This window comes from Penaeus chinensis, chromosome 29 (genome assembly GCF_019202785.1).
Source record: "Penaeus chinensis breed Huanghai No. 1 chromosome 29, ASM1920278v2, whole genome shotgun sequence".
Lineage (NCBI taxonomy): Eukaryota > Metazoa > Arthropoda > Malacostraca > Decapoda > Penaeidae > Penaeus > Penaeus chinensis.
Window position 1 is genome coordinate 20,391,937 of NC_061847.1, and position 12,500 is coordinate 20,404,436.

At 51.7% G+C, this 12,500-nt stretch overlaps 1 protein-coding gene across 7 annotated transcripts in view; it reads left to right on the forward strand.

The window, feature by feature from the left end:
- Window positions 1-12,500, forward strand: part of LOC125040724 (twitchin-like) — a 62,991-nt gene that overhangs the window by 27,912 nt on the left and 22,579 nt on the right. For all 7 annotated transcript variants that reach the window (XM_047635417.1, XM_047635421.1, XM_047635418.1 and 4 more), the window contains 20 exons: window positions 1-108; window positions 321-492; window positions 634-912; window positions 1,098-1,267; window positions 1,389-1,518; window positions 2,214-2,516; window positions 2,657-2,941; window positions 3,055-3,657; window positions 3,783-4,500; window positions 4,648-4,814; window positions 5,009-5,596; window positions 5,714-6,295; window positions 7,305-7,610; window positions 7,735-7,870; window positions 8,044-8,210; window positions 8,763-10,229; window positions 10,400-10,702; window positions 10,837-11,221; window positions 11,630-11,835; window positions 12,029-12,331. The exon at window positions 1-108 is cut by the window's left edge and continues 23 nt beyond it. In XM_047635417.1, the coding sequence (XP_047491373.1) occupies window positions 1-108; window positions 321-492; window positions 634-912; window positions 1,098-1,267; window positions 1,389-1,518; window positions 2,214-2,516; window positions 2,657-2,941; window positions 3,055-3,657; window positions 3,783-4,500; window positions 4,648-4,814; window positions 5,009-5,596; window positions 5,714-6,295; window positions 7,305-7,610; window positions 7,735-7,870; window positions 8,044-8,210; window positions 8,763-10,229; window positions 10,400-10,702; window positions 10,837-11,221; window positions 11,630-11,835; window positions 12,029-12,331 (7,378 nt within the window). The remainder of the gene's footprint in view (window positions 109-320; window positions 493-633; window positions 913-1,097; window positions 1,268-1,388; window positions 1,519-2,213; window positions 2,517-2,656; window positions 2,942-3,054; window positions 3,658-3,782; window positions 4,501-4,647; window positions 4,815-5,008; window positions 5,597-5,713; window positions 6,296-7,304; window positions 7,611-7,734; window positions 7,871-8,043; window positions 8,211-8,762; window positions 10,230-10,399; window positions 10,703-10,836; window positions 11,222-11,629; window positions 11,836-12,028; window positions 12,332-12,500) is intronic.

A 12,500-nucleotide genomic window follows, 5' to 3' on the forward strand; every position in this document is an offset into this window, starting at 1 on the left:
CCCAAGGCAACCAACTGGGATCGTGACTTCGTGGAGCTGGAGTGGACGAAGCCCAAGTCCGACGGCGGCGCCGACATCACCAAGTACACCATCGAGAAGCGTGATGTGGTAAGTACTCTTGGCTGAGAACCCTGACTGGTAGTTAAGGATATACTATTCACTTGTGAGGGTTAATGGGTTATAACACTAATAATGGTCTTTTAATTATAATTTCCGTCATACGTATCTTAGTTGTTGTATTGTCTAAATCACAAAGAGCAAGTCAGAAACAGGTCCACACCTCGCCCAATACACTGACCCCCCCCCCCCCTCTTCCCCAGTCCGGCCGCGGCTGGACCGAGTGCGGCAGCGGCCCCGGCGACCGCCTCAAGATCAAGATCATCGACGTGGAGCCCGACCACGAGTACCAGTTCCGCGTCATCGCCCACAACAAGGCCGGTCCCTCCGAGCCCTCCGACCCCTCGGACAACGTCATCTGCAAGCCCAGATTCCGTGAGTTACGGTTTATGTGATATTTTCCTCCCTGACTTTTCGTTCATATCAAAGATTCGGTGTGTTATGGTGATACATCTCATGTACTGCATGACCATTTGTGGGAAATATTGGACTTAATGACCCCGATTCCCCTCGCAGTGGCGCCCCGCATCGACCGCAAGTCCCTGGGCCGCAAGACGATCCGCTCGGGGATAACCTTCAAGAACGAGACGACCGTGACCGGCGAGCCCGACCCCACCATCAAGTGGTCGTTCAAGGGCGAGCCCATCAAGAACGACCGGCTGACCATCCAGAGCGAGGAGCATCTGACCACCATGATCCTGAGGAAGGCCAAGCGCTCCGACACAGGCATCTACACCATCTTTGCCAAGAACGACTCGGGCACCGACGAGGCTGAGCTCGACCTGATCGTCATCGGTGAGTAATGAGGGCATTAAGGGCTCAGGGTTCTTGTGACTACAGTAATCGTGGCTTTCTCTGCGGTGTCTCAAGGCATTGCTATCCATTCCTCTGCTGACTCTCGACATGCTACTTAAGAAATCCAACCTCGTCGCATACCTCCGAGAGAAAGTATTTCCTCAACTAACGATCTCTCTCCTTAGGGCGTCCGGGTAAGCCCAAGGGCCCGCTGAAGGTGTCCGACGTGACCGCTGAATCCGTGAAGCTCAAGTGGGAGCCTCCGGAGGACGACGGCGGCGAGCCCATCGACCATTACGTGGTGGAGCGCATGGACACCGAGACGGGCCGCTGGGTGCCGGTCACCGAGTCCAAGGTCAGCTGCGAGGGTCCAAAGTGGGAATCAGAGTGAACGGATATGTCATGGAGATAAATGGCTAAATCCCCGGATTCTCTTCCACTTTGTTATAATATCTCGTTGTGTTTCTGTCCGTCAGAGCCCCGAGGCTGAGGTTCCCGGGCTGACTGAGGGCAAGGAGTACCAGTTCAGGGTCAGGGCCGTCAACTCCGAGGGCGAGTCCGAGCCCCTCGAGACCGAGACGCCCACCAAGGCCAAGAATCCCTTCGGTAAGACACTTGCATATATCTGTAGTATACATATGTAAATATTGCCTTTATACAGGCACGCATATGCATATATATATATATATATATATATATATATATATATATATATATATATATATATATATATATATATATACACATGCACATGCACAGGCACATAGACATGATCATGAACTTACATATCCATAAGTACCTGCATATACATAGGAATATACATATGTACATACACGCATATCTAAATACAATCATACCCATACATATGCCCATTCATATGACTTGTATGTGCATATACTCATACACATAATATGTAAATGAACATGCACATACACATGCATATGGATGTGTACTTACAGACAAGCACACACACACACACACACACACACACACACACACACACACACACACACACACACACACACACACACACACACACACACACACCACACATACACACCACACACACACACACATATATATATATATACTGTGTATGTGTGTGTGTGTGTGTATGTGTGTATGTATATGTATATATATATATATATATATATATATATATATATATATATATATACTGTATATGTATATACACACACATACACAGTATATATATATATATACATATATATATATACATACCGCCAAGGCCTCAGCCAAAGCCCGTACCCTAATTAACCCCGTACCCCCCCCCCCCCCAGATCCTCCCAGCAAGCCCGGCAAGCCCGAGGTGAAGGACTACGACCGGACATGGTGCGAGCTCAAGTGGAAGGTCCCCGACAGCGACGGCGGCGCTCCCATCACCCACTACATCATCGAGAGGAAGGACAAGTTCTCCTCCAAGTGGGTCAAGCACTGCGACACCAAGAGCAGCAAGACTGAGTTCAAGGTGGAAGACCTCACCGAGGGCCAGACCTACCAGTTCCGCGTCAAGGCTGTCAACAAGGCCGGCCAGAGCAAGCCTTCAGATCCTTCTGATAACTTTACTGCTAAGGCCAAGTTCCGTGAGTATCTTCTTGCTGTTTATCACCAGTGTCTGAGAATAGATTTGTTAGAACAGCTGCACCAATCATTTTAACAAAGTTTACGGAATCTAGGGCGGGAACTTCTCTAATTCCCATCTTTGCCTGCTTGTCTTCCGCAGTTGCCCCCGTGATCGACCGCTCCAACCTGGACGACATCCGCGTGCGCGCCGGCCAGATGATTAAGTTCGACGCCCGCGTGACCGGCGAGCCCGTCCCAAAGAAGTCGTGGTTCATCAACAAGGCCCGCCAGGAGGGCGACAAGGACGGCATCAAGATCGACGAGGAGGACCACCGCACCAAGCTGGTCATCCCGTCTTGCACTCGCGCCCACAACGGTACCTTCGTCATCAAGGCTGAGAACACGGCCGGCAAGGACGAGGTCACCATTGAAGTCATCGTTCTTGGTAAGCTTTTCTTGCCGGACCAGGCTGATTGTTTTGTGCTGATACGGAATATATGATTTGCCAGCTGCTGCAACACCTATAATATTTTCACTGAAATATGTCTACCCACACAGATAAGCCCGGCAAGCCAGAGGGACCACTCAAGGTGTCCGACGTCCACAAGGAGGGATGCACACTCAGGTGGAAGGAACCTCTGGACGACGGTGGCGCCCCCATTGAGCAGTACATCGTAGAGAAGCTGGACACCGAGACCGGCCGCTGGGTCCCAGCAGGCAGGTCCCGCGAGCCCAACATGGTGGTTGAAAACCTGGAGCCGAACCACGAGTACAAGTTCCGTGTGTCGGCCATCAACAGCGAGGGCGAGTCCGAGCCTCTGGAGGGCCTGGACACCATCATCGCCAAGAACCCCTTCGATCCCCCAGATCCCCCAGGCAAGCCTGAGCCAACCGACTGGGACAAGGACTTCGTCGAGCTCAAGTGGACCAAGCCGGCCAAGGACAATGGTGCCCCCATCACGGGCTACATTATCGAGAAGCGCGACGAGGCTTCCGGCAAGTGGATCAAGGCGGCCGAGGTCAGGGGTCAGGAGCCTAAGGGCCGTGTCAACAACCTGGACGAGGGCGAGACCTACGAGTTCCGCGTCCGGGCCGTGAATGAGGCTGGCCCTTCAGATCCATCTGAGCCTAGCAAGCCCGTTACTTGCAAGCCCAGAAAGTGTAAGTATTGCAGACTCTTCATTTTATTTTTTTGTTGAGGTAATTTCAGGAGTATCAGATATGCGAATACATTAGTCTGTGAAATTCTTATAATTGACCCTTTCTAATGATTTCTTTCCCAACAGTGGCTCCTAAGATCGACCGTCGCAACCTCCGCGACCTAACCGTCCGCGAGGGAGAGCCCATCCTCATCGACGTGAAGGTGATTGGTGAGCCTGTTCCTGAGACCGAATGGTTCCTTGGCAAGAAGTCCGTCAAGGAGACCAACACCATCTCCATCAAGAACGTTCCTTACAACACCAAATACATCAACGATGAGCCTCTCCGCAAGCACTCTGGCGTGTACAAGATCGTGGCCACTAACCAGCACGGCCGCGATGAGGCCGAAATCAGCATCACCGTTATCTCCAAGCCTGGCAAGCCCGAAGGACCTCTTGAGGTGTCCGGCATCCACAAGGAAGGATGCAAGCTCAACTGGAAGCCACCCAAGGACGACGGCGGCGTGCCTGTCGAGGGCTACATCGTCGAAAAGTTCGACCCCGACATGGGCTTGTGGCTGCCAGTGGGCAAGTCCAGCAACCCTGAGATGGAGGTGACTGACCTCACTCCCGGGCACGAGTACGAGTTCCGCGTGAAGGCCTTCAACAAGGAGGGCGAATCCGAACCGCTGGTGACGCTCTCGCCCATCACGGCCAAGGACCCTTTCACTGTTCCTGGCAGGCCCGGAGCTCCTCAGGCCACGGACTGGGACGCCACGCGCATCGACCTCAAGTGGAGCGAACCCATTGATGATGGCGGCTCTCCCATCACTCACTACATTGTTGAGAAGAGGGATAAGTACACGTAAGTATTATTATTTTTAATTTTTTCACCTTGCGATCTCATTTTTTTAACATTATTTATATATCCATCCATCTAAGCATACCCATATCTATATACACACCTCTTTACCCTAAGACTTAGCTTGGAAACTAACAATCTCCCCCACAGCAACCTGTGGGAGAAGGCTGGTGAGTCCGACGGCCCCGAATGCAAGGCCTCTATCACCAACCTGACGGAAGGCATGGAGTACCAGTTCCGCGCCATTGCCGTCAACCGCGCCGGACCCGGAGAGCCTGGCGACCCGAGCAAGACCATCACTGCCAAGGCCAGATTCGGTGTGTATTGAGTCCACTTTCATATTTTCTTTGGTCATACGATTGAAACGGGTGGTTGTTTAGAGTTTCAAAGAAAATAATTGATGATAACATATCACTGACAGTCACTGAAAAAGGGATTAGTATATTTGATGAAGGGCACGTGGTCACTTCACTGAAGCACATGGGACTAATGCATTATGACCTCTCTGTAGTTCCTCCGAGGATCGACCGCAAGAACCTGCGCGACATCACTGTGTCCGCGGGCTCCATGATCAAGTATGATTGCGACATCTCCGGCGAGCCTCCTCCGTCCGTCACCTGGACCTTCGACAACCGCAAGCTGGACTCCAACCGCCACGTCAACATCACCAATGTGGACTACAACTCCAAGCTGGTGATCCGTGAGGCGGTGCGCGATGACACCGGCGAGTACACCATCCAGGCCACCAACAGCTCCGGCAAGGACCAGGTGACCGTGCGCGTGACTGTCACCGACAAGCCCATGCCGCCCGAGGGCCCCGTCCAGGTGTCCGACGTCCGTGGCACCGGATGCAAGCTCAAGTGGAAGCGCCCCAAGGACGACGGCGGAAGCCCCATCGAGTACTACCAGGTGGAGAAGCTGGATCCCAACACTGGGCTCTGGGTTCCTGCCGGGCGCTCGAACGGCCCCGAGCCCAGCGCCGAGCTTAACAACCTCACCCCTGGAACTGAGTACCAGTTCAGGGTCCGCGCCGTCAACGCCGAGGGCGAGTCTGAGCCCCTGAAGGCCGACGAACCTGTCCTCGCCAAGGATCCTTATGGTAAACACGGAGGTTGCGTGGTGTGCTTTGCAATATACCTCGATACACCTAGCTCTTATTAATATGACATCCACTGTGTTCTTCTTTCTTATTACCTTTAACCTTCTTTACTCACAGAGGAGCCAGGCGCGCCCGAGAACCTGAAGGTGGCCGACTACGACCAGAACAAGGTCGACCTCAAGTGGGAGCCCCCGAAGAGCGACGGCGGCGCGCCCATCCAGAAGTACATCATCGAGAAGAAGGACAAATACGGCGGCTGGGACAAGGCGTGCGAGGTGCCCGCCAGCAGGACCAGCTGCTCCGTGCCCGACCTGATCGAGGGCGAGACGTACGAGTTCCGCGTGCGCGCCGTCAACCCCGCCGGGCCTGGCCTGCCGTCCAACACCACGCCGCCCGTCACCGTCAAGCCGAGGAACATGCCGCCCAAGATCGACCGCACCAACCTGAACCCGGTGCGCATCAAGGCCGGCCAGAGCTTCAACTTCGACGTGAACATCTCTGGCGAGCCCGTGCCCGACAAAAAGTGGCAGCTCAAGAAGAAGGACATCAAGCCCAGCGGCGCCATCCTCATCAAGTACAGCGACTACAACACCAAGCTGCGCGCGACGGGCGCCTCGCGCGAGGAGAGCGGCACCTACACCATCATGGCCGAGAACTGCAACGGCAAGGACAGCGCCGACGTCGAAGTCATTGTCCTCGGTGAGTGGCGCTTGCGCATGCCCACGGCGCAAGGACTCTATTACGTATAAAGATACGTTATGCATACATACGTATTTACATCCATCCACACATACTTACATACATACATACATATAAGCATGAATAGAAACATACATCTATAAATCCATATATACATATAGACACATAAACACACACACACACCCACACACACACACACACACACACACACACACACACACACACACACACACACACACACACACACACACACACACACACACACACACACACACACACACACACAAACACACACACACACACACACTCATATATATATATATATATATATATATATATATATATATATATATATATATATATATGTATATGTGTATATATATGTTTATATAGATAGATCGGCAAGTGGATAGATAGATAGTTAGACAGATATATATATAAACATACATACATACATACATACATACATATAATAGATAATAAATATATATATATTTATATATATATAATAATAAATATATATATTGACAGATAAGTGTGTACGTATGTATATAATTTATATGCTGCAAGTATACACACTGACATACATACCTCCATAGATATGGATACATACATATTTATGTGCATATATGTATATAGGTATATATATTTATATATATATATATATATATATATATATATATTCATATATATATGTATATATATATATATATATATATATATATATATGTATGTATGTATGTATGTATGTGTACATATAGAAAGATAGTTAGGTAAATGGATAGATAGTGTTGTCACTGAATCATAAACATTACCGAGGGAAATAAGCTTTGCCGTGTCATGAATGTGTACACCAGCAATCTTGTCACAAAAATAACACCGTGATGAGCAACTTATTGAATGAGATCAGTCGTTGATGTTCGTTAATCCAGCTGAAAGAACCAGTGTGCCGCATTAACCCCTGGCAAGAGCGAGCAGACATTAACCCATGACGCTTTCCCCCTTCCAGACAAGCCCGGCGCGCCCATGGGTCCGCTCAGGGTGTCCGAGGTGTATGCCGAGGGCTGCAAGCTCACCTGGAACCCTCCTGCCGACGACGGAGGCTGCCCCATCGACCACTACGTGGTCGAGAAGATGGACGAAGCCACCGGACGCTGGATGCCCGCCGGCGAGACTGACGGCAAGGAGACCAACTTCGATGTCGAGGACCTGACACCCGGCCATAGGTACAAGTTCAGGGTCAAGGCTGTCAACCGTTTGGGAACCTCCGATCCTCTCACCACTCAGCAGGCTATCGAAGCCAAGAATCCATTCGGTGAGTCAAAGAAAAGGAAAAAGCGTTTGTGTAATGCTATACATGTAAAGACCGTAATTGTGTAATAATTTATCTATCTTACTTCTTATTCATTCCCATTTTTCTCCATTCATCCCGGAAACAGATCCACCGAGCGCACCCAAGGATCTCAAGATCGTGGACTTCGACTGCGACTTCGTGGACCTCGAATGGAAAAAGCCCGAAACCGACGGAGGTTCTCCCATCTCCAGCTATATCATCGAGAAGAGGGACCGTTACAAGTGAGTGCCAAAAGGGAGACTTTAATGCCAAGGAAATAGTCTGATTTCATATCTTCTTTTTGTCATCAAAATTCGTACTAAGCTCTGAATAAGTGTTACCTCCGTTCTTACTTTCCCATTTGCAAAAAGGTCTTCATTCCTAATTCATTCCAACGCTCTACTTCTCTCCGCAGCCCACTGTGGGACAAGTGCGCCACCGTGGAAGGCGATGCGTGCCGCGCCCACGTGCCCGGCCTGATGGAGGGCAACGTGTACGAGTTCCGCGTCATAGCTGTGAACAAGGCAGGCCCCGGAGATCCCTCCGAGCCCACCAAACCCCACGTTGCTCGGCCTAAGAATCGTAAGTGGCCTCGAGTGGAGGAGGAGGCGGCCTCCCGCGGGAGAGAGGGTGACGAGCTGATGGAAGCATACTAGGTGGATGTGTGTGTAAATGAATATATATGTGTGTGTGTGTGTGTGTGTGTGTGTGTGTGTGTGTGTGTGTGTGTGTGTGTATGTATGTATGTATGTATGTATGTATATCTATCTATCTATCTATCTATATATATATGTATGTATGTATATGTATGCATATATGTGTGTGTGTGTGTGTGTGTGTGTGTGTGTGTATGTATATGTATATGTATATGTATATGTATATGTATATGTATATGTATATGTATATGTATATGTATATGTATATGTATATATATATGTATATACATATATGTGTGTGTATCTATATATATATATATATACATATAAAGAAAGAGAATATGGGGGAGAGAGAGAGAGAGAGTCAGGGAGGTTGATATTATTGAAACACATGGTCCTCAAAGCCATGCCTTCGGCTGATGAACAATATATTTTCCCATGCCTTGCGCTGAGGTCTCATTTTCACATTCCCTTCCAGTTCCTCCTCGCATTGACCGCAATGCCATGGTGGATGTGAAGATCAAGGCAGGTGAGAACCTGAACTTGCACGTGCCGGTGGTCGGCGAGCCTCCCGCGACCAAGCAATGGCGGGTCAAGGACAGCGACCTCTACCCCAACGACCGCCTCTCCATTATCAACGATGACTATGCAACCACCATCAAGATCATCGACTGCAAGCGCTCCGACACGGGCGCGTTCACCCTCAACGCCCGCAACAAGAACGGCGAGGACAGCTGCACCGTCAACATCACCGTGCTGGACGTCCCCGGCATTCCCGAGGGCCCCATTAAGTACAGCAACGTCAATCGCAACGGCTGCACTCTCACCTGGAAGCCGCCCAAGGACGACGGCGGCTCCGAGATCCTGCACTACGCCGTCGAGAAGATGGACCTGGACACTTGCCGCTGGGTGCCCTGCGGCGATGTCAAGGGCACGAGCCTGCAGGTAGACAACCTCATCGAGGGCCACGAGTACAAGTTCCGCGTGGCGGCCGTCAACCGCCAGGGCGACGGTCCTCCCCTCACAGCCCTGGACACCGTCGTCGCCAAGGACCCCTACACCAAGCCCGGCAAACCCGGCACTCCCGAGATCATGGATTGGGACAAGGACCGCGTCGACCTCCAATGGACCGACCCCCGCTCCGACGGAGGGGCCCCCATCACCGACTACATCATCGAGAAGAGGAAGCGCTACGGCCCTTGGGAGAAGGCGGCCGAGATTCCCGCCAAGCACGGCCCCAAGGCTTCCATTCCCGACCTCACCGAGGGCGAGGAATACCAGTTCCGCGTCATCGCCGTCAACAAGGCCGGCAACTCCGACCCCTCGGACGCCTCCCAGCCCGTGGTATGCAAGGCCCGCTTCGAAAAGCCCGCCATCGATACCAAGGACCTGGGCGACTTGATCCTCAAGGTTAACACTCGCCTTAACTACACAGTGCCCATCCGCGGCGCCCCCAGGCCCAAGGTGTCCTGGAGCGTCGACGGAAAGGTTCTGGAAGAGTCCGAGCGCGTCGACATGCAGACCTATGGCAAGCAGACCATCCTGGACATTGCCTTTGCTCAGCGCACAGACAGCGGTCGCTACACCCTGACCCTGGAGAACGAACTGGGCAAGGTGTCCGCCTCGGGCACCGTCATCGTGCTCGACAAGCCTGCTCGTCCCGAGGGCCCTCTGATTGTGTCCGATGTGACCCGAGAGAGCTGCAAGGTCTCATTCAAGACCCCACTCGACGACGGCGGCTCGCCCATCCTCCACTACCTGGTGGAGAAGATGGACGTGTCTCGAGGCACCTGGACGGAGGCTGCCGAGGTGTCTGGCCTTCAGGCTGATGTCCACGGCCTCGTGCACATGAAGGAGTACCACTTCCGCGTCAAGGCTGTCAATACCATTGGCGAGTCTGAGCCTCTTTGCACTGACAAGAGCATCATTGCAAAGAATGCTCAAGGTATGATTTTTTATTGGCATTTATTTATTTGTTTATAATGACTCTTCACTGAAGGAATACTTTCATTATATTCATCATACAAATCATATATTCTTTTACAATTAACATAACCATATAGTCTCACACGCAGCCGTTGCACTTTATTTACTGTGTTTTGTTGTGTTTGCCAGACGAGCCCAACCCGCCCGGCCGCCCCAACGTGGTTGACTGGGACAGGGACCACGTCGACCTGGAATGGACTCCGCCCAGCAACGACGGCGGCGCTCCCATCACCGGATATATCATTCAGAAGAAGGAGCGCGGATCGCCTTACTGGCAGACGGCAGCGCGCCTGAGTGGCCCAGAGACCAAGGGCACCGTGCCCAACCTGATGGAGGGACAGGAATACGAATTCCGTATCATCGCCGTCAACAAGGTCGGCAACTCTGAGCCCTCTGAGCCTTCAGATTCCGTCATCTGCAAGCCTAGGCATCGTAAGTACTTTAAAATTGCTCCATGCACACGTACATACAAACGCTGATTATGTTTTACTAAAAAAATGATTACTGATTTTGCATTGCTTAAATGACGTCCGTGGTTCTTTTCTGACTACAATATCTCTCTCCAGTGGCGCCCAAGATCCTCGGCCCGCTCTACGACGTGCGCATCAAGGCCGGCCAGGTCCTCCACATCGACGTGGACTACATCGGCGAGCCTTCGCCCGACGTCTTCTGGTTCAATGATGACAGGGAAATCAACTCCGACATCAGGACGACCATCACTGCCATCAACAACCACAGCGTCCTGCACTCCGTCAACACCGTCCGGGCGGACTCCGGCGAGTACCGTATCCGTGTCAAGAACGAGAGCGGACAGGACGAAGCCACCATCAATGTGGTCGTCATGGACACGCCAGGACCTCCCGAAGGACCCCTGGTGTACGAGGAAGTCCAGGCCAACAGCGTCGTCATGTCATGGAAGCCACCTCTTGACAATGGCGGCAGCCCTATCACGTGAGTGCTTGGGGAGAGGAAGGGAAGGGGAGAGTGAGGAGGCAATAAGAGAGAGAGAGAGAGAGAGAGAGAGAGAGAGAGAGAGAGAGAGACGAACAGACAGATAGAGAAAGAGAGAGAGAGAAACGAACAGACAGATAGAGAAACAGGTAGACAGACAAACAGAGAGGAAAAGAGGGACAGGCAAACAGAGGGAGAGACAGAGAGAGAGACAGAAACAGAGGTAGAGGGAGGGAGAAAGAAGAAGAGACAGATTTGTGTGTATGTGTGTGTGTTTGTGTGTGTGTGTGTGTGTCCGTGTTAGTGCGGTTATGATCTTAAATAATGTGATTATGAGTATGTTTATTTACACCTTTATCATTTATTATCTGTACCGCGTAATCACATCCACAATTCCTCTCGCCACAGTGGCTATGTGATCGAGAAGCGCGACCTCGACCACGGCGGCGGCTGGGTCCCTGCCGTGAGCTGGGTTGACCCCAAGAACACCCACGCCACCGTGCCGCGCCTCCTGGAGGGCACCACCTACGAGTTCCGTGTCATGGCGGAGAACATGCAGGGCCGCGGCGAGCCTCTGGCAAGCGACAAGCCTGTCACCGCCAAGGCTTCTGCTGGTAAGACTCGTTTCTGCGTCAGATTAGATGATATATTTGACGATTGGTTACCTGTTGCAAACATGATGATATTTTTAATTCTGCCTTGAATCGGATGAGGGTCTGGATCAACCAACTGAAAAATTCCTCTCCTTGAACGCCTGCCTCGCCTCTGTGCATCCCTGACTCATCCCTCCTCCTTGTCATCCTGCAGACGTTCCTGGCCGTCCCGGACGCCCCAACTGCGTGGACTCCGACAAGGACTTCATCAAGATCAGCTGGACTCCTCCTCGCTCCACCGGTGGCTCCCCCATCACCGGCTACGACGTCGAGCGTTGCAGCATCCACGCCGGCCGCTGGAAGAAGGTCAGCCGCGACAACGTGCGTGGAACGGAATTCACCGACGAGACGGTCAACGAGGGCGAGCAGTACCAGTACCGCGTCATCGCCAACAACAAAATGGGAGCGTCCATGCCGTCCGAGCCCTCGCACCCCATCGCCGCCAAGCCCATGCGCGGTACGTGACTCTTCGTGAGGGCGGGGTCTAAAGGGCGCACCTGTGCTTATCTTTGTCATACTTGTTGATCTTTATTTAGCTGGCTATATCGTTTACGTATATGTTTACGAGGTGTATATTTATTGATGTAGGCATGAATACGCATTTACACACGTACTTGTCTATGAAT